The 21,064-nt window shown below is 57.6% G+C and overlaps 1 protein-coding gene across 6 annotated transcripts in view; it reads right to left on the bottom strand.

The window, feature by feature from the left end:
• The window catches only part of LOC105300245 (arf-GAP with GTPase, ANK repeat and PH domain-containing protein 1-like), a 180,222-nt gene that overhangs the window by 112,612 nt on the left and 46,546 nt on the right, over positions 1-21,064 (bottom strand). For all 6 annotated transcript variants that reach the window (XM_023537941.1, XM_023537942.1, XM_011372356.2 and 3 more), the window contains exons 2-3: positions 7,178-7,236; positions 968-1,055 (exon numbers count right to left, since the gene is read on the bottom strand). In XM_023537941.1, the coding sequence (XP_023393709.1) occupies positions 968-1,055; positions 7,178-7,236 (147 nt within the window). The remainder of the gene's footprint in view (positions 1-967; positions 1,056-7,177; positions 7,237-21,064) is intronic.

The following is a 21,064-nucleotide window of genomic DNA, read 5'->3' on the forward strand; positions in this document are numbered from 1 at the left end:
TTTCTGAACGGTTCCACAGTGTCCAGGACACAAGTTAAAGCACTAGCACAGGTGTTACAGGAGACACGTGAAGCTACTCGGGACTACTGCTAAAAACACGACTAAGGGACGAAACAGGGTGGAATGTTTAACTCTGAAAAAAAATAAAAAATAAAAAGCAAATGAAACGCAATAGGATGGCACACAGAACGGGGGGCGGGGGGGGGGGGGACGCTACAGTACAAAGCCCGGCCTCTGCGCCGCCGTGGAGACAACGTATAGTTACCTGCGTCCATATCTGCAAAGAATGGAACAGCCAGTAAGAAAAAGAAGGAACCAGAAATTCAGTGTCTCAGAGTCGGATTTTTACAAGGTTACACGGAGAGAAAATATAACTTAGAAAACCTGCCTGAGCACTAGTCCCGGATTAGGGGGGCACGGGGGCTGAATGGGTTCCTGTCGTTACTAGAATTTTATTTAAAGCAAAAAAATAAAATATGGGAATGTTAACTGAGGAAGCAAAAGCCTTACGGCAGACGAAGTGTCTTCTCTCGCGAGAGAATCACTTAACGTTTACGATACAATATAAGGGGAGAAACGCACTCAAGCACTCGGGGTGGTAACCTGACGGCTCGTACCTGTGACTAAGTCGCAGGACATAATGACTTACGGACGAACTCGAAATCTGCATCGGAGAAACGTCCGAGCAGTATTTAAAGGGGAAACACTGCGTTAACATCCGAAAGGACAGAACTACCAGGGAAGAAATAAATTCGACAGCACTTCGTGGCTGTGCTCCTGCGCCAAGGGCCACAGGGACCCTCGCCGGTCAGCTACGATACGACAGAAGAAACAACATACCCGAGAATTTCTACTGCCCGGTATTTTATTACTGTCTTCACACGTGACACATCGAAGTAACGACTGAGTACAGGCTACAGGAGAATTGTAAAAACGAAAGCTTGGGCCTGCCTGCCGCACAGCATACCTTCGGGCGACTCCTCCTGGACGTACGTGCCGGTCAGGTACCGGTGCACCAGGGCGGACTTGCCGCTGGCCAAGTTGCCCACGATTCCCTGAAACGAAGCAAGGGACAGTCATTAGGTCTGTGACATCGGTCTGCTCGCCCACGCGCGGACGCAGTGAGCCTGAACACGATCACAAGCTCGCGCCGGCCGGAAGGTCCAACGGGCTCATCGAATCCTCCTGCTGGAGAAAAAGCGACGCCGGCCCCTCACGGCCACCTGCCCCTCTCGGCAGCCTCGACGGCGCCACGGGCACGCCCTGCGCCCTCACGCACGGCTGCGGCATCCCTCCAGCACCTCGGGGGGCGGGGGTCAGCCCCTCGTGTATGGCGATCCGTCCGCATCTGAACAAGGCCCACTGTTACGCAGGGCATGATGACAGCAGCGGGACATGTGACAAGGTGGATATTCTGGTGCATTCCATCAGGACGTGGGGGCAGGAGTATGGAGCCGGGTTAGGGCCACCCCGGGACAGAGCCGTGGGCGTGGGGGGACCACAGGGACAAGGCTTGTACCAGCTGGAGGGGGAGGGCGAGCCCGCTTCTCGGAACACGGGGCCACGCTGCAGGGCTGAGGAAGCGGGCAGGGCCGGGGCCCACGGGCGTGGCGGCAAAGGTGCTCGTACCAGGTTTAAAACGGCCGTCAAGTCAGGTGACGTGCGGGGCACTGCCTCAGCCGACGAGAGGGGGCCGAGCGGGGCGAGGGTGACGTGGGCAGTGGTGCCTTCCATGATGGGCTGCCGGCCCCGCGGCTGGGGACCCGCACTCGGGGTGCCGGTCCCCCGGGAAGCCACCCCTCCGCGTGTGTGCAGGGTCTCACTGTCCCTCCACCCTCTCCGAGAAGGATTCCTGGATTTCCACCTTTCCCACCCCCACCGGAACGTCCCCTCTGCACTGCCCAGGGCCTGGTCGATAATTTAAGGAACAGAAAACGAGAGGCCGCCCCTGCACGCAGGTCCCTCCTTCGGGGGTCCCCGCCCCGTGCACCAGTGCCAGGCCTCAAGGCCACACCTGCTCCCTGTCCCAACAAGGACACCGCCGTGAGGTCCCCGACGGCTGCCACCTCTACACCCCCTCGCCTTTCCCTTGCTCCTGACCCGGCCCCATCACCAGAAGCTGCAGACTGAGGTCTCCGTCTTCACACCTTCCGCCCTGGACTTCCTCCCAAATCCCCTCTCGGCCCACGTGGCTCCTTCCCCGACCTCACAGGTCCCCCTCGATGCTTCCCCTGCACCCCAACTCCAACGCCCCAGGTGAACCTGGCTATACCTGCCGCCTCTCGGTAAGCTACCGATTCCGCCGCCACCCTAGACCCCGGCGCATTGCACACCACCATGCAGGTGCTCAGCACGGCCAGTGCCTGCCCTTTGCCCCCAAGCTGCATCTCAGCCTTGTGAGCACAGCCCCACCCAGGCCCTCACCCCAGACCCCTGGGAGCCAGCCCTGAGCCCACCCGCCCACCCTGCTCGGAAGCCGGGGAGCCCTGCACGAGCGTGGGGCGGCCTGTGCTGCCTGCCGGATCGTGGGGCAGCCCACAGGTCTGCCCGCCTGTGCACCCCTCCCTCCTCACTCCAAGAACACCAGGGGGACCCTTTAATGTGGCCTCGGTGATCACATCCTGGGATCACTCCCGTGGCCACAGGCCAAGCCCAAGTGCTCCAGGGACAGTGACAAAGGGGGCCCCTCCAAACCCTCGCACACGACGGGTCTGTGGACTCGCGGGCCCAGCAGGAGGCCGCCCGCCCTGTTGCCTTGTCGCCCTGGCACCCCTCCCTCGGGGGTGGCTCCCCAGCTTCTCCCGCGCACACGCACAGGCCCGTGCTGACTGTGGTGACGTCCGTGGCTCCACCACGCTGAGGTCCCTGAAGACCGTGCCCCCCGTGACCAGCCACGACACCAACTCTGAACCCCAAGTGCCTGGCAAACGGGGGTGTGGGGCTGTAGAAGGCAGGGCACACTGAAGGAAAGAAGGTTGGCTGCTGGGAGGAATGGACGGTGATAATGCCAGTCACTGGAACATAGAACAAATATGGCCTGAGACTGAAAATTAAGTTAAAAATTTACCTTTTTCTATCCCATAACCCGTCCTGCCCTCATAGGCTACTGTCTCCAGGCTTCTGGATCTTTCCACATCGGTCACTACCTGAAGCATTCTTCCTACTCACTAGTCAGACGCCACCTCACCTCAAAGCTGCTCCGTGCCCGGCCCACAGCGCTGTCTCGTGGCCTCCCCACTGTACCGACGTCGCTGTGCCGGCCTGACTCTCCAGGGCAGGGGCCGTGTGCCACCTGTCGCGGGTCTGAGTGTCCCGGCACTGCAGCTATCCACGGGGGGTGGGGGCTGGGGCGGTCTCAGCAACACTGGTCAACTAAGTGAATGAATGAGTGAGCGAATGAATGACGCTAATGTGACTGAGTACAAATGAACTGCTTCACTACTACGGCTCAAAGCCAGGCGGTGTGGACAGATCCCAAACAAGGTGGTTTCCCTTCCCGATTTGACTCACGTCTTGTTTTCATTCCTCCTGGGGCCTCCACAAGCCGAGAATTTCTACCTGTTAATTATTTTTTTTGCTCAAGGGTACCTGCTGTTTGTCAGCTGCGAAAATCATCCAAAACAGTATGCCGCAGAATGAAATTTTTAATTAAGATTAGAGCTACTCTCTTTCCTGAGGAGGGAACATGCTCAAAAGCAAACACCGTTCGGCCTGGGCTTTCTGCGCATGGCGCACCCTTCCGTCTCGCGTGCCGGCGCTGTGCGAAGACCCGGCTCGCCCCTTACGAGGGCCACGTCCACCGGTCCTGGGGCGGAGCGGGAAGGTGATCTACTGGGTCTGAAGGGCCCGCTCGCTGACCTTCCTGCAGTCACACTCCACGGGCACAATCTTAACTTGAAACGCTGGCAGAAACTAACAGCCGACCGGGCAGAGGATGCAAAATCACCAACAAAAACATTCTTCAAGTGAGAAACTCCACAGGGACCGATGACCGGCTACCGGGAACGAGCAGCAGAGGGAAGCAGGTGAGCTCAGTCTGCATCCACCGGCTTTGCAGGGAGAAACGAGGTAATGGGAGGTGGCGTGCTGAAAATTCCAGAGCCGCGTATTTTCGGGGGCGACGCGTGGTCCCCCGGACAGGGCCAGGAACGCCTGGGACCCCGCAGCAGCATCGCCACGTCTAACAGGAGAGAGGGAACCCCCTCTTCTTACACTGACTTTCCTAGGTCCCCACGCCTCGCCGCTCAGCTGCCAAACACGTGGCTTGCTGCCCAGGACGTGGAGGCGTTCAGTGGAAATCCCGGTTGTGAATTCAATGGAAACGCACACACGGGATGTGACAAGCAGCTGACGGACACCCTCCTCCACCGGCCGGTGGTCTAAGGTGTCCTCGCTCTTGCTGCCCAGATAAAAGGATCAGGCGAGTGAGTGCTGTTGGCACCGTGGCAGTGACCGGCGTGCGGATCCAGTGGGACAAAGCGATGGGTCACGGCTCATCTAGCCGTTAACACCGCTTCGGGATACGCAGGGCATGGCACTACCCCTCTTGAGAAGAAAGCCAACATTGAGATTTTTTTCCTCTTGACAGATTCCGGAAGATTTATCGCGAAGTATTACAGAGAGCCTACTGGGGGCTCGCTGTTGTGTTTGTGAAAAAGTCAGGGCTCCGAAGGCACGGACCTAAGGGGCCACCCACGGTGGGGGCGGTGGACGGGGGCAGGGGACGGGGACAGGAGATGACTGTAGCCCTGTGGACACCCAGAGGCTGCCGCAGAACAGGGAGCACCTTCTGCAGACGCCGCCAGCTCCACAGCATGAGGGGTCGGCCGAGACGTCCGTGACAATGGGCTGCCCGCTGCCTCCGCACCTGGGGGACGCCCTGACCACAGCAGCGCCGGCCGTGAAGGTCACAGGCCAGGGGACAGGACGCAGAGAACGTCCCGCAAATGCCTGCAGAATCGCTCACGCTTCCTCGGCCACAGGGGGAGCAGCCCCTTCAGCTGATTCAAGCAAACTCACACCTCGGGGTGCAGAGTCCACGCTGCCCTTAGCACAGTCGCCGCTGTAGCCCAGGCCTCATTTCAGGCAGCTGCACGAAACGCCAGCAGGGGACAAGCCTCTGGGTGAGCGACCAGGGCTGGCGCGGGCGTGTGGCTCCAGCAGCAGCCCGACGCCTCGCCTACCCGGCCCAGGCCCACACCGGAGGGGCCGACGCTCAGCACGCACGGTCAGCCTGTCGCTCTGTAAGGGGTGGCCGTTCCAACTTAAATTGATTACGCAGATAAAATCATAGAATTCAGCCCCTCAGTCGCGCTAGCCACCCGCTTCGAGTGCTCCACAGTCACACAGGGCCGGTGGCCACCATGCCGGACAGCAAAGGCAGAGACCGTGTCCACTGGTGCTGACACATAAGCCCGCGCCCCGGGCTCAAACCCCAGCTCTGCCCTGCGACCTGGGCCCGCGGGCACCATCTCGACATCTCAAGGCTCGGTTTCCTCATCTGTGGAGGGCAGACAATAACGTGCCCGGCTGTCAGGCGTTTCGTCAGGACTGTGACATCGCTTACGACATGCCCCGCCCAGAGTGCACGTGTGGCCATCGTCCCCGTCATCATCAAAACACCGTTCCTGGGACTTCCACCGATCGCAGACCCACACGGCACTGGGGCCTCGCGAGGGCGTACGGGACTCGCTGGTCCATCTTTCTGAACACCTCCCAGTGGCAACGAAGCCGTCTCCGCAGCATTTGTCTGACAGGTAGTTCCTGAGGGTGTCCCACGGGGGTCACACCATGCAAGGTACGGGGCTTACAGGACACAGAAGGCACCAAGAGGCGGCTGTTTCGAGGTTAGTCCTGCAGGAGCCGGGCTGTGACATGGGCCCTGGGACTGGCAGATGCTCTGCCTCTCACGAGAAAAGAACCGTGGGGACAGCTGCCCCAGAAGGCTGAGCGCCGGGGGGCAGGACGAGGGGCAGGAGATGGGCCCCAGCGACGGCGGCGGGACAGGCGCGGCAGACGTGGCAGGACGGGAGTGTGCCGCCACCACACCTCCCAACTTCGGGGAGCCCTCCCACGGGCGTCCTTGTTTAAAAGAAAGGCATCCTGTTCCTGGTGCCAAAAGGCATCACTCACACAAGTCACACACACGCTTCGCAACCTGGACGTTCCTTGCTATGCGATCTCACCTCAGAAATGAGGAACCGAGGTCCTGTCCCCTGCCCCATGTCCGGCCAGCAGGAAGAAGGAATCCTAGGGCCCTGAGGTCACCGCACACAGTGCAGCTACTGACGGACGTGGCCGAGCAGGCCCAGGCCGCAGCCAGCTTCCCCACGGTGCACGGGATGGGGCAGCTCGTCTGCTCATACGGAGCCCAGGACTTAGGAGTTTAACCACATATCTACACATACACGCACACATACGTACAATCCACACGGATGCACACGCACACCAACACACACTCACAGACACAGCCCCCAAATGCCACTTATTCCTTAACGGAGAACACAGCGACTGAGAATTCGCCTTTGCCCCTTCCCCCGCCTGCGGGGCACACAGCAAGGCTGGGGCTCCGAGGTGGAGTGGCCCAAGCCACTTGTCATGAGCCAGTCTTAAGCTTCACATAATCTCATCGAAGCAATCCTAGAGTTTATAATGAAAACGAAATTCTTCTCTTAATTGTATGCCATGACTCTGTAATGCAGTAAAAACAGTCACGGTTTTGAATGATGGATTCCAAAGTTGGAAGGCACATTACAGAAAGCTTCTGTGACATCCCGCAGAGGATAAAGCAAGCCACGGCTATGTGCGAGTGTGTGAGAGAGAGAGGAGACACACAGTCAATCAGACACAGACACACAGACACACAGACACACAGACACACACACACACACACACACACACGATGCGGGGATCTGCCCTGTGCACACCAGGCCACGCTGGCTGGCCATCATTGTGACCGTCCCAGACACACTCTGGGCACCAACCCCAAACTGCCAGCTACGCCCGTCCCATCCAGGGATTCACCCAGAGGCAGGCTCCGCCTCTGGGCCCCAGGGACGAGCAGGCCCCATGGGACGTGGGCCTGGGTGTGTTCACAGGTCACCCAACTGTCACGGAACACCCCCCGCCCCCGCCCTGTTTCCACAGGAGAGGAAAGACGGCTGACAAAAGCACTCACCACTTTGAGCTCAGGGACAGACCGACTCAGCGTCCACTCCTGGCTGTTCACAAAGGCATCTGTAAAGCAGGAAGGGAAGAAGTTAGATGCACGGTCGAAACGCCCCCGCTGTGCCATTTTCCACCAGGACACTGCAGACGGCGCTGAGTGCGCACGGCGGCCCCGACTCCCAGTCTGCATTCTGTCCCCAAACCATAAGGCACATGCCGCCCGATGACGCAAAACGGGCCCCATGACTTTGATTTCTCCCCGTCTCGCAGGCTCCACCCAGCCCGACAGGTGTGTGTGTGGGTGGGTGGGGGGGGGGCGTGGGGCAGGCGCTGGGACCCTGCCGACTCTGCACGTTTGCAGGTGGGGAGATTCAGGAGGCTCCTGGCTCCCCGGAACTGACCCGGTGGCCACTCGACTCTTGGTCTTTTGATTTTTCACTGAAATAGTCGCCTGTCTGCAGTCAGGCAGGTGACGACTGGATGCAGAAAGTTGAAACATCTTAGGGTTCAGAGCACCCCATGCTGGGGTTTCGTTCCTTACACACGTGTCAGACACTGAAGATCCAGTCAGGTCACTTCGGGATGTCAGAAAGACGGGGGGCCCCAGCCACTGTGGGGTCCGCTGCTGAGCCCAGCCCCCACCTGGCTCTGCACACACAGGTGGCCTGGCCTCCCCGCCCCCGGCCGGCCGTCTCTGCCTCACCCCCATGTGTGCAGGTCGACGCAGACCCCCTCGACACAAACGACCCAATGACCCGACGGCCCCAGCCCCACGTGCCACTTCTCGGCATGAGACCCCACAATGCCACCCACACCGTGTGCTCAAGGACAGGGCGTGGCAGCTGCCGCAGCCACCACCAAGCTGGCGGCAAATGCCCCTCCTCCCAAGTGGGGTCCCTTCTACGTGTTCAGAATTCAGAAACTCCGTCACTCCACGTTATGTCCACAAGGAGGTAAAGTGACTCACAAGGTGCCTGAAAGTCAAGAAATGCCATCAGTTTCAAAGAGACAAAGGATATTCGAACCAAGTGGACAAGGGAACGGCAGCCAGAGGCAGAGCCACGAGTTCTGCTGGGGGTCGCCACGGAGAAACGCAGTTGGAGCAGGGGGACCGAGGTGAACGCAGTCCGGGGTGGGTGGCCACGACCACGGGCTCTGCAAAGACGAGCTGAGGTCCACTGACCCTCAGGTGAGACAGCCCGGCAGAGGGAGACTCGGGGGCGGGAGGAAGGGGGGGCAGCAGGTGAGGAGACGACCAGCGGCCTCTGCAGCTGCGGAAGGTGGGGATCACGCTCGGCATCACGTGCTGGACTTTGGGGAGCCGAAAGCCTGGACGGCTGGCAGAGCAAAGAGACAGAGCCCCTGCGGGAGCTCAGAAGGAGACGCTTGTGAAAGTGGCGAGCATGTGGGGGGGGGGGCAGATCCTGGGGCGCATGTGAAGCTGTGCACGTGAACACCCACTCGCTGGCCAGCCAAGCATCACCCGAACCTGCCACAGGTACATCCCCCGCAAACAGACCCACGCGGATGGCGCCGGCCGGGGCCCTGACCCCGCAGGGCTCGGCAGACGGTCATCAACACGGTTACCAGTGACCAGCACCACTAATGAAGCTGCGAAACGCTAAGCTCTGTCACTGACCGCTCTCTCGAGAACACGAGATCGTGGCTCAAAGAACCTGCGGGGTGACCCCGACGGCCTGCGGGGGACAGAAGATGACAGTGACCACCCCATTCTCCCGCAACGTGCACTGCAGGCACCAAGACGTCCCGGAGGCCGCCCTGTGGCTGCGCGTGTGACACACTCAACGCTGGTTACACGGTCATGTGATGGGAGCCTAAGCAGACAGGAAAAAAAACAGAATCAAAAACAAAACGCTTGAAGCCTCAACAAACCAAGTGCAACTATTCCTAGGTGACAGCGACAGGTGTGTGTGTGTGCACGTACGTGTGTGCATGTGTATAAAATACACGCATGTGCTTGTCCAGGCTGAGAACACTTCAAGCAGCATTAGAAACAGCTGCCAGCTGAGGACTGGGGAACCGGGTGGCTTGGGGTCGAGGGTCACGAGGAGACTTTCTTCTCATTGCTACCTTCCGGCGCCTTTCAAATTTTAAACGATCCGGCACATAAAAAATCAAAGGATATAGTTTTTAATATGAACTTTAGCAGTAAATCTAAAAAGGTAAAGTGGGCATTAAAATGAGCTCGATTTATTAAGGCGACGCCGATTTTCAAACGCACACCACCAAAAGATTCTGTTTATCACGAATGCTAACGGTTCACCGTCAAGCGGGACTCCATTAAACCCAGACGCGTGAGCAGACCAACACCGGCACGCTGTGTGGCACCTTCCCGCTTGCAAACACTTCGCTACTGAAGCAGAATGCATTTGCTCTGTGGCAACAAGGTTAATAAAATAAATGCCTGACGTAATTGACCAAAAAAAAAAAAAAAAAAACCTGTCTCCCAATAGAAGTCATTCATTTTAAAAACTTTCATCGCCCCCATCTCTGCCTGGTCGGAAGGGAATGCTGCCCCAGACAAGGCAAAATGAAGAACAACAGATGAGCAGAAGCCTCGCGTCCCAGAATACTCCTTTACCCTACTCCTCTGTCGGGACCCTCTGTGGGCTGGACTCGACGCTGAATGGGGTCACAGAGACGGACGAGGCGCCGCCGGACCTGGAGCTCACTGCAGGGTCAGCGGGCCGGGGGCCGGGCCAGGCTGGCTGCTCTGTTTCATGCCATGTTCACCGTGCCACCACACGAGAAAAAACACGCTGCGGGTGACCCTGCCTGAGAGTGCGTGTGTGTGCGCGTGCGCGCGCGTGTCAGTGTGTGCGCACACACGCGTGTAGGTTCCTTGCCCCAGCTGGAATCCTAAGTCCGGGAAGATGGGCCTCATTTCAATTCAACGGAAACTCTTCGCCCTAGCTATCGAGCTGATGACCAGAGCACGTGCCGTTGCAGGAACGCGCCGAACCCCCCGGTCGCCCCGGTAAGGGCCTGCTCACATTCGCGGCGCGCTGTTTCAGATCTTGAGAAAGGGAATTCTAAATGACGAGATGAGGACCAGCAGACACCCCTCGGAAGTGAACCCTGGTCTGACGAAAAGCCCAACAAAGCTCAGCGCGTGGAAACACACCGCAACCACGTGAACACGCGGCTGTGACGCCCGGCGAAGTGGCCGCCGGAGCCACAAACACTCAGACGGGCAGGTGCTCGGGGTTCGGGCAACGGGCGCCGGCAACAATTTCACTGCTACGAAATTAATTCAAAAGATCTGGGTCAATTCACGGCGTCTTCAGCACCTCGCTGGCCTCAGCTTATCTGTGTTTTATTACCATCAACTTTCACTGGTCTTTTCAAATAGACAATTCAGCGTAGATGAGTGGGCGCTGAGCCCGCCAGGACCTCGGCCTGCAGTGATGCGTGTGACGACTGCAGGCTTCTGTTGTTCCAAGTTGGGGAAGACACAATGTTTCACCCCCTGCTGGTCTCCAACACGCTTGCCTAACGGGTTACTGGGCAATATCCACATTTACACGCACCCCACCTACGTGGACAGCAGTCTAGGCTTTCGGCCAGTGGCTGGCACTGCCGCGTGAGGAGGAAGTGACGAGCCAGCTGCTGGGGCCCACGTGCTGCGGCCACTCGATGCCCCATAAACTCCTGTGCTTATGTCTGAGTGGCGGGCGTGACTTTGGGAGTTGTGAGCATGCGCTGCCTTTGAAGCAGGAAGACAGACAAACACTGGAAGCAGCAGCCCTACACCGCTCCCAGACCTCCCTCTCCAGGGAGACCCCACCCCCCCACGCTGCGGTTTCCCACACACGCCTCTTCTACAGCCTCAGAGATGTGCGTGCACCTGCCCCAAACAGCTCCTTCCCGTTCAGCAGCAGGGCCGCCCCGGGCTGGGGCTGCTGGTCGCAGGGCGTGGGCAAGGCAGCCCCCCAAGAGATGGGCTCAGACAGCCCGGAAATGTAACCAAGAGCCGCTATCCATGTGTCAGCCACAGGGGCCTGGACCTGGGCGCGGATGCTGCCCGGCCCCCCGGGCCCCCTCTGACTGCACCTTCGAGTCACAGCACAGTTGCGACTCGGCTGTCTCCGAAACAACCTGGCCCCTTCCAGAGGACACGTAGGCCGGAGCCCTTGACAGTCACAGGGAAGGTCTCAAGTGCCTGCCCCCAGACATCTCCAGGTCCTTTCTCGTCCTTCCAAAAGACACCCAGCTACGAAGGACTCCTGGCTTCTTTCAGAGAAAAGCTCCTCTCCCAGAATACAGGCGGCTTTTCTGAACACCCCTCCCAGGGCCACCTCCAGCCCCACACCGGCCACCTCCCGGTGATGGGGACCAGACTCTGCACCCCAAGGAACAGAATCAGCCACTGACGCTGACAGACGAGGGGAACACAGAGCTGAGACTGCCGTGGGCGGTGGGCTGCAGAAACGAACGAGCAAACAAAACTAGAAACAAAGCCGGCCAGCTGTGTGTCTGCGTGTTTACTCCCGGGATAATGGTTTGAGTTCCCATTCCCCGACTTCCTGAAAATTCACCCTATAAACTCCCTTCACTCTCCACTTGCTACTAACACTGGGGGACTCCACTCTAGGTCCGTTTTCAGAAACAGTCATGTGCAGAACCACAAACTTAACCACGAGTTGTAAGGCCATCTCTCCACTACACACGAAACAGGCACACGCCACGCTGAACGTGGGGCATGTTCCTTTCTGAAAATCCCCGTGGGGTGGGCGGGGCACGCGCCTGACGGCCAGCTGCTGAATGAGCAACTGTTGCCAGCAGGGACCATGGTTCATCGCCCAATTCCTATGCAGTAGGAACGCGGGTGAACAAACGGCCGCAAGCAGACAAAATCTGAGCGATTCCACGTCAGACGGCAAGGCCCCCTGTTCCCCTCTGTGCCGCTGTATTATTTTGAATCATCACAGCACCGACTCTTCCACTCTCTTTACCCGAAGCATCAGAAGCCGGAAGTTCAAGTCACGAAACCGGCAGGATTTTGCGAAGGAGCCCAAAAAATTTCAACCCGTCCCTCGGTCTTTTCCTCCACTACCTCGGAGCCCGTTCAGCTGGAGAGCACGAAGCTGGCCCCAGCCCACACTGACCTTTGGCCCCAGGGGTAACTGGCGATGCCAGGGTTAAGGTCCGCCAGTGAAATCACCCCTGCGTCACCCCCCACCTCCACGGAGCCTGGACCAGTTAGACTGCGACGTTCAGAAAGGCATCGAAGCCACCGCGACTCCCTTCTTGCTCACATCTCGTTAAAAACGAGCATTATGTAGAGACAGACAGAGGCGTCCACCAGCGTAACGACATTTCAGCTAAGCTAATGAGGTATTAAGGACGACTGTATTGGCATGATCTAGAAGGGGGGTAACGAAACCATAACAAAGAAGGGCATGTTTTATTTTCTCCTGGGTCTCCTGCCCTGACTCCCGCCAGAAACACTCATCCCTTCTCCCCAAACGGCTGTAAAAGGCTTTTCAGGAGCATAGAAATCATGAGTAAAAGCACAAGTCTTCTTTACAAGATGCAATCAAACATCCTTGCAATACAGGCAAAGGATGTGATGTGTCTGATTTGAAGACCAATGATTTCCATAATTAAGGGGGCAAAAACCCTAGACGTAACACTACCCACATCACATGGGACTTTGCCACGGTCTACGAGAAGTGGCAGCCCTGTCCACGTGGAATGAAGCAGGCAGAGAAAAGGGTATTACTTTCCGTCTGAGTTTTACGATGGAACCTGTGACACTGACGATCACCCCTGAGCACGCACTGTGTCCGGCCCTCACTGTCCCCACCGCACGGTGCGGCGGGAGAGGGCGAGTCACTCGGAAGTCCCGCCGGCCACGGCAGGTTTTGACCCCGCCCCCTGGACCTGCTGTGCTCGAGTGTGTCCCCAGCCGCGCCTTGCCCCAGACTCACCTGGGACACTTGCCAAAACTGGTGATGGGGGCGCATGAGCCCAGACTCCTCCTGGCAGAAGCCCAGGCTCTGCGTTTCTAACTAGCTCTCGGTGGGATTTCTTCACTCTCCTTCGGCGTTTCAAAATTTGCTAAGCAGATGTTGCAAATGTAAAATTTCAACACCAGGAATTCAGATGGGTGATGGATGGGGGCCCTGCTTCTCCCACCGGGCCCGACGTCCAGGGCCCCACGGCAGAGAGAGACCCAGAGGCAGAGGGAGCTCGCTGCCTGGGATCCGGGAGCCTGGAGTCGTGAGCTGACCGTGACCTCGGCAACTTTCAGAGTCTCTCTGACACTCAGCTTCTGCGCTGGTACCTGCATTTCCCTCCTACTCAAAAGATGACGTAGCCCCTCACCCGGCAAAGGCCCAGATACCCCGAGTGGGAGCCCCCCTACTGTCTTTAGGGCTGTGAGCAAGAGCAAGGCTTCCAGAACCCCATTTCCTGAGTGCTGCGGCCACTGCGGTGGACACACGCTACCTGAGTTCACTGCCTGCACTGGAGCCACAGGTGACAACAGGCCCAGATGAGCCTGAAATAACACATGGCCGGAAAAGCCCGGACTAAGTAATCAAACCACAGCAGTGAGCTCTCGTGGTTCAAAGAAGCCCATTAAAGGGAGTAAAACCTCTGAAAAGGGCCGTCGGTTATTTTCAATTCCGGCCCGATTCCTGTTACACTGAATCACGTGGCATCGCCATTTTGTAGGTCAAAAGTCATCAAACGGCAGCAATTTCACATGGCTCACCCTGGAGCACTGAAAAGAGCATCCACGTGGAGTCACTGATTATTAACACACACTGAACATTCTGCAGAGCTCTCGAATAAGCCTGAAAATGCCTCCACGCCTTCCATCTCAGCAAAAAACGACAGGATCGAAGGCACAGAGCAAGCAAGACAGGGCGGCTCTGAGAAACGAGAGGCCTCGGCCGCGGGAACCGACACGCTGGCGCCCCACGACCTACTCCGCCCCTCACGGCCTGTGAGCGCCGGCATCTAAGGACCAGGGAGGGTGGCCCGGCTCCGCTCAGGCTCCGAGTCCACGGCCGGCCTGGTCCTCCTCCCTCAGGGTCTCAGAGCCGTCGCGGGGCCCCCAGCGCCCCTCACTAGACGGGGCCCCCACACCGCCGCTTCGGCGCCTTCAGCCTGACACCCTTCGGCTCGGGGGGCACCCCCACCAGAGCTGCAGACTCCTTAGCTCTCCTTCCAGATGAGCGACCGGAAGCACAGCACGTGGCCACGGACGGACAGACGGCCCGGCCTCGCCTTCCTCCTCAACCGCGTCTGGCCCCGGTGACCACAAACGCAGGTTCCAGACGAACCTCAAGGAACTTCACACGAGGGGGCGAAATCGTAGGTGAGGTGGTAAAAACGACATGGTGGCCTGGAGGACGGAGACGTTTATCTGAAACCTTAAATTTCACAAGCATTTTTCTAAAAATTCTTTTTAGCCACAAAAAAAGCCAAGGGGCGCTTATTTTTAGTTGAAAGCGTTCGCGATCCCAAAATATCAATGAAAAACCACCATGGAAGGCAGCGCGTGCCCACACGGGAGCGCTGGGTGGACTGGCCCCCCGTGGCCCCGAGTCTGTGCTGGGGGAGGCGACGGCACGGGAAGTCCACCCCAATTTCCCGTTAAACCACGGCCGCTGAAACGTCCTTATTTTATCTCAGCTTTCCACGTACGGCGACACACCCCCACCCAACGACAGAGGCCCCCCTCAGCCCTGGCCCCTACCAGCCAGACGCGGCCTGTGCTTTGTGCCCATATCCTGGCTGTCAACACCTGACAACCAGGTGGGGAAAGACCGGGACGAGGAGGACACTCTGCAAGCCTCACCGGGCCAGAGTCCTCTGCTTCCTCCTTCCCGCACGAGGAAGGGCTTGCCCGATGCCCACAGAGGTCCAGACACCCCGCTCATGCTCCTTTGTGCCCCTCACGCGGCCCACGGGAGCCTGTGAGAGACCGTGGGGACGTCACCCAGAGCAGCCGGTCAGCCTGTACTTCGTGGGGACTTAGGGCTGAGCCCTGGGCAACGAGCTTCGATACAGTAGGGGGATGACACAAACTTTAAAACTATGGCTGGTGTGATTAACGGTCATGAAGCAGCAATGTCGCTTTCCACACCGGGCTGCTATATGGAAGGGCCCTCGAGACAACGGCCCTAGGAACGCACGGCCGAGTCGTGGCCCCGCCATTAAAAAGCCGCTCGTCAGGACCAAGGTCACGCAGTCTCCTGCCAGTGGCCTCTGGCACTTCTAAGAAGCAGAAGGATGTCATCATCTCAGACCAAAGTCAGAACCCTACATTTTATAAGATTTAAAATTGTAAACAGACCTTAAGGATTCCTTAAAACATCAAACTGCAGAATCCTGGAAAATGAAAATATTGAAATAAGGACAGTTTATGAAAAGGTATGAATCAGAAATTGCCAGAAAAAACAAATCGGCACATTAAATTCACAGCCATTATTCTGAGACGGAAAGGCAGCCCGCTGTTCTTTTTGAAGTTTGAGTAGACAGATATTAAAAGGTCATTCCTACAGCTTAGACGCTTCGATAGGCAACAACCACTTTATTTGTAGAAGTTAAGACAAAATGAAGCAGGCAAGAAAACGTCCCCTGATTAAAATAAACACTGAATTAAGCAGGAGAGAAAGCTTAGATACTTACAGTTCGTAAGCTGAATTTCTGTCAGTCCAATTCCACGCGAAATTGTAAAGAGTCAGTAATATTTTTAATTCATGGTGCAATTAATGTTCATAACAGGGGAAAATGAATCCAGACAACTACAGAACGAGCAATCGGAACTGACTCTCCCTCATTTCAGCCAAATGACCGACGCAGGGAGCGGTGGTCTGGGCCCAAGGTCACTTTTGGCCAACGGCACAGGCATCCGTCACCATCGCCTGCCCATCACGCCACCAAACTGCGGGGAGCCCCGGGGTAGGTGGGTGCTCACGTGGTTCCCTTCTGAAGATGCTTCACGAGGGCTGAAGACGTGAAACACGGGACACGCAGGGACCAGCTCCCCTAGCTGGGGGCGGGAACGCCCGGTCCGAACCCAGGCCCTACACACGACACCCAGGCAACTGCGAGCTGGTTGTGTAGCCTCTTGGAGCCCCAATCCTTTCATCTGCAACTTCTGGTCCCCCTGGCGCTCAGATCCGGGGATCCTCTCTCCTACGTTCACCCTTCCACACAGACCCCAGGCCAGCTGGTGCGTGGGGCAGTCCAGCTTTGCCCAATTTAACGAGCCTGGGCTGACACAGAGGGAGGTTTCGAAGACCCTGGGTCCCTCACATGGCCTCACAATGGCCTTTGGCCAAAACAGTCCTTGACTTAATATAGATAATGGCAAATCGAAGGAGACAAACATTGGGATACTTCTGTTTATAAGGTGGGGGCAGGACTCATCTTGAAAGCAAGATGATTACCCCCCACACACAAATAGGTCTGTAGCCCATGCACAGGCAATGGGCATATTTCACGATGCCACTAAATTCTGTGGCTGCATTACAGGATTACAGTAAACGCTGTCCATTAGCTTGGAATGCCCAGCAGATCTAATCACGGGCCATATCTGTGCTCGTGGGCTTGGTTCCAGTCTCATGTCCAGAGACAGCACGTCCGTGCAGGCTGCAAAGCTCAGAGGCTGAAGGGCCACCTCACCGTCACACTTAAATGTCCACTGTGCATTCCAGGTCCTCACGTGACTCATGGGTCACCCCCCGCCCCCCGCCATCCCGGACGTTCAGGGTTAGCACAGGTCATGAGCAATGAATTAAAAGCTGGAAAACAAAACAAGCACGCAAACGACGCCCCGCACTGGTCAGGGCGGCAGCCGTCACCCCATCGCCAGTCCTGACACCCCCCACGCACGCCCCGCTCAGCCCCTTCTGTTCTCAGCATGAGAGCTTCCGGCGGCCGCACAGAGGGGACTCAATCCTGACGTCCACGCAGAAGGGCGAGGACCTCGGCCTGACAGTGCCACGTGGCACCTGGGAGAGCTGCCCTCCTCAGGCAGCTCCCTGGGCAGGACCATCACTCCCCCGCTGTCTCCATCGTCCCCTGGGCCGGCGCTGCCACGGTCCTACGCGCACACGCGCTCTCTCCGTGCCGTCTGCTTGACTTACAATCCGCCTGGGATCTCTCTCCCAGGAAAGCGCCCCCAGGCACCCGACCCTATGCCCTGATCTGCTCAAAGTGACATGGAACAGACGCTGCTGTGACGCTGTGCGTGCATGGGTGTGGTCCCCATGCCCGCAAAATACCAGGCCCTGGACAAAACCTGGAAAAGTCCCGGGTTAGATTATGCACTGAGCACAGACGGGTTACGGAACCTGCCGCCTGGGCCACAGCTGCATGCCAGCTATGAGTCACTTAGACAGCGGTTTCAGTCCCGTTTTAAGTCTTCACATGGGTGTGCATTATTTTTGTCCCAAGAAAAGCGATAAAGCTACTTTCTCAGACAGGAGCAGCGCTGAGAGATGACTCCTCCACATGGTGACCAAGGTGGCAAACCACAAAGCTTTACGGGCCACCTTCAATGTCTAAGTGTCGAAAAGCATAAGTAGGGAGGAAACACAAGAAAAAGGTCCCCATTACTTCCATACTTCTTATTCCTTAGATGATGAACATCAGAGAGTCTTACCTGGTCTGAAATTTCTAGGTCCATGAAATAGGTAAAGTAACAGGCATGGGATTCACACACACAGGTGAGGCATGCTCGGCTCCCCACAGGTTGGAGCCCAGGACGTCCCTCAGGAGATGTCCTGCTCGCTGCTCTCCTTCCACAGCCTGCTCCCTGAGGAGCTGACCCCCGACACCGGCCTTGCCCACAGGAACTAACTGCTCAGAGCAGGTATGGAGCCCCCAACCGGACGCCTGACCTGGTGGGCATCTGAATCCGACCCTCCTCAGACCCAGGTCACAGGCAGCCATACACTCCCGGTCACAGCACCCTGCCAGCTCCCCAAAGCACCGCCCATGGCAGTCATCCAATTCGTTCACTCATTCATTCATTCATTCATTCACCTGGGGCTTCTGGAGCCAGGCATGGCGCCAAGAATCATCCACAACCAGCGCCAACCTGACTCCCACACTTGCGAACCCCATGGGTTGGTAAGAGCAGCCCGTGAATGACACTTGGCAGGACACACAGGTGTCCGGGTGCAGAGCGAGCGGGGCGGGGGGCTGGCTGGGGAACAGCACAGTCTGGAAGGCATCTCTGAGGGCTGGCATTTAAGTGCTGGGACCTGGACAGTGAGGAGCATAGCAGCTGGGGGACACAGGCAGGCAGGGGGGCAGTGCCCAGGCCAGGAGGGCAGCTGAGCAAGTGATCTTAGGTATGGAAGAAGGAAAGCAGATGGGAGAAAGGAAGGGGTGGAGGGAGGGGAGGAGCTGGGAGGGGGAGGGGGAAGGTGGTACCCCCAGAACAGCCAAGGGACCAGATTCGGGAAGAGAAGGGCAGGTGTCCTCCGGCCGAGGGGCAGATGGAAGGTGGGTGCCACGTTCTGATGTGGGAGAGGGGCCAGAGGAGTGTGTGGGGTGCGAGGTGTGCCTCCATGGAGGAGTCTACACCCACCTACCCTTACTGATCACTGAGCACATGGGAACTGGTCCCCATGGGGTGCTGCCAGGAGGTCCCCTCCGTTTCCAGCTTTGGATACATAAAACGCCTTCTACAAAAGCCCCTTGGATGGACAGTCAAAATCAGACTCACTGTGCATGCTTGGTGTCTGACCTTACTCCGTTTAAGCGATTTCCATCCTCTGAAGAACGCGATACGATTTTGGTAACTCAATCTTGCAGCTAGGTAACTGGCTACCTAGCTATCTCGAGGTGCTTTCTTTGAAAAGTTTCCTGCATGTTGCAAGCTTGTTTCTAGGAAACTTAATTCTGCATCTCCACCTTGCCTCCAAGTTCTCTGGCTATCATCGGCCACTGTGCCCAAGCCTGGTCAGTGCTGCATCGCAGTGGGTGGGTGCAGGCAGGGTCGGGGAGGTCACACTGAGGACAAGGAAGGAAGGAAGGAAGGAAGGAAGGGAGGGAGGGAGGGAGGGAGGGAGGGAGGGAAGGGAGCCGCGGGCCCCAGAGCAAGACACCTGGCTCTCTCCCCTTGAGGTCTCTGAGGATGCGAACCCCCAGAAACAGGTGCGGTCCTTGTGGACATGTGACCTTGCTGTGGTCACATCCACGAGTGACCATGGGTGTGTAAGGCCCAGCGGGGCTATGCGGCAGAGGAGGGAGGGGAAAGAGGTCAATCAAAGCCAGCCGGACTCCCCGGACCCCCGCCGCATGCTGGCCCATCCCAAACGATTATCCTCGAGGTCGTAAGCAGATTCTGGAGATGTGTTAAACTTGCTTTTGCTTATTGCAACGGCAATGTGCCAACATTCCCACCTCTGAGAGTACATCACTGGCAAATATAGCCCTGAAAAAGCCCCCCTTTCTCTCCCTGATGGACGGTGTCCATCTGCACAGACACTGACCCTTCCCACGAGACAGCCCTGTGGCCAGGAGCAGAGCCCAGCAGCACGTGCTGTGAAGGGAGAGAAGGTCCTGGTATCCAGTCCCCGGAGCCCAGGTCCCTCAGAGAGAGGCGGACAGCCCTGGGCCCTGCCTGGCCCAGGGAATAAAATCTGGAGGGAGGAGTGGGATTTTCTAGTAAACAACCCCCAGGGCTCTGGCACACTAACCTGAGTGCTCTGAGACCGGCAGCTCGCAGCCTAATCAGAGAAAAACCGGGAGTGACTTCCAAGAAGACTGTGGCATATTTAAAGCGTCAGCCAGGAACCCACGCCAAACCCTCAGGCCCAGACTCCACATGCCTGCACGGCCAGATTTAGAACTCTGAAAATAAAACCACTGATTTGGACTTCTTGAAACCAGTGCAAGACTGGACTGGAGGGGGGGACAGGAAAACTCAGGAGCGAAGAAAAAACACAATCGCTTCACCCAAAGATACTGCAAGAGCCACAGAAATGCAAGACTCTGCATCCAGCCCGAGCTGACGGGCGTACGCGGTGGGGAGGCAGGGTCTCTCCCCGAGATCTGGCCGCCTGGCCACACACAGTCCTGCGGACGGAAGTGACAACGGAATGTCTGTGCCCGCTGAGGCCGTTCTGCTGCCCACCCTCCTGGTCAAGAATAAACCACGTTTTGCTTCTTGGTTATCATTTCTATTTTAAACTGTAACATCCTCTAGATGTTTCAAACGCACGCTACCAAACGCTCCAGTTTGGGCTTCGTCTCGGTAACAGAATGTAACCTCGAGAGGGAGGGAGGGAGGCCAGGGTGCCTGTGATGCCTTTAAATGGCCAGGTGCTACTTTTGCCTCCGAAAGGGTGGGATGGGGGTCACAGTCCCACTCCGGGGCCATTTGTTGTAGAAATGTGTCCTCTGAACAGTGACAGTGAGGCCACTGCACTGGCCCCAGGCATGAGTCAGGAAGGAAGGTCCCTCCCGGTCTAAGGACGAGAGAGCAGGAGTGTCCCTGGACCCACCGGTGACTGGGGAGAGGGGACATGTGTCAACACTGCATGGGAACCAGTGAGCAAGCAGCGGGAGCCAGTGGCTTCCAGTCGCCCATGCATTCACTGTAATGTTATTTTCATCAAACGTATGCAGCCATTAGACAAATTTGCCATCACATAAAATTAGTCCGGGGAAAGCAAACAGCAGAAGCATGTTTGGAAACAGTGCCGATGCCACTAAGTGTCCTTGAGTGCTCAATGCAACCCGGAGAGCGAAATACCCAGCCTGGCATCTCAGCTCCAAGACGCCCAGGCCGGGGTGCGAAACGTGAGCTCGCTGCCCGTCTGCTCAGACAGCACGGCCTCAGCCCTGCCGGCCCGGTCCCCACGGGTGTGACCAGATGCACGGCGCACGCGCACGCAGG

Source organism: Pteropus vampyrus, unplaced genomic scaffold (assembly GCF_000151845.1).
Source record: "Pteropus vampyrus isolate Shadow unplaced genomic scaffold, Pvam_2.0 Scaffold204, whole genome shotgun sequence".
Lineage (NCBI taxonomy): Eukaryota > Metazoa > Chordata > Mammalia > Chiroptera > Pteropodidae > Pteropus > Pteropus vampyrus.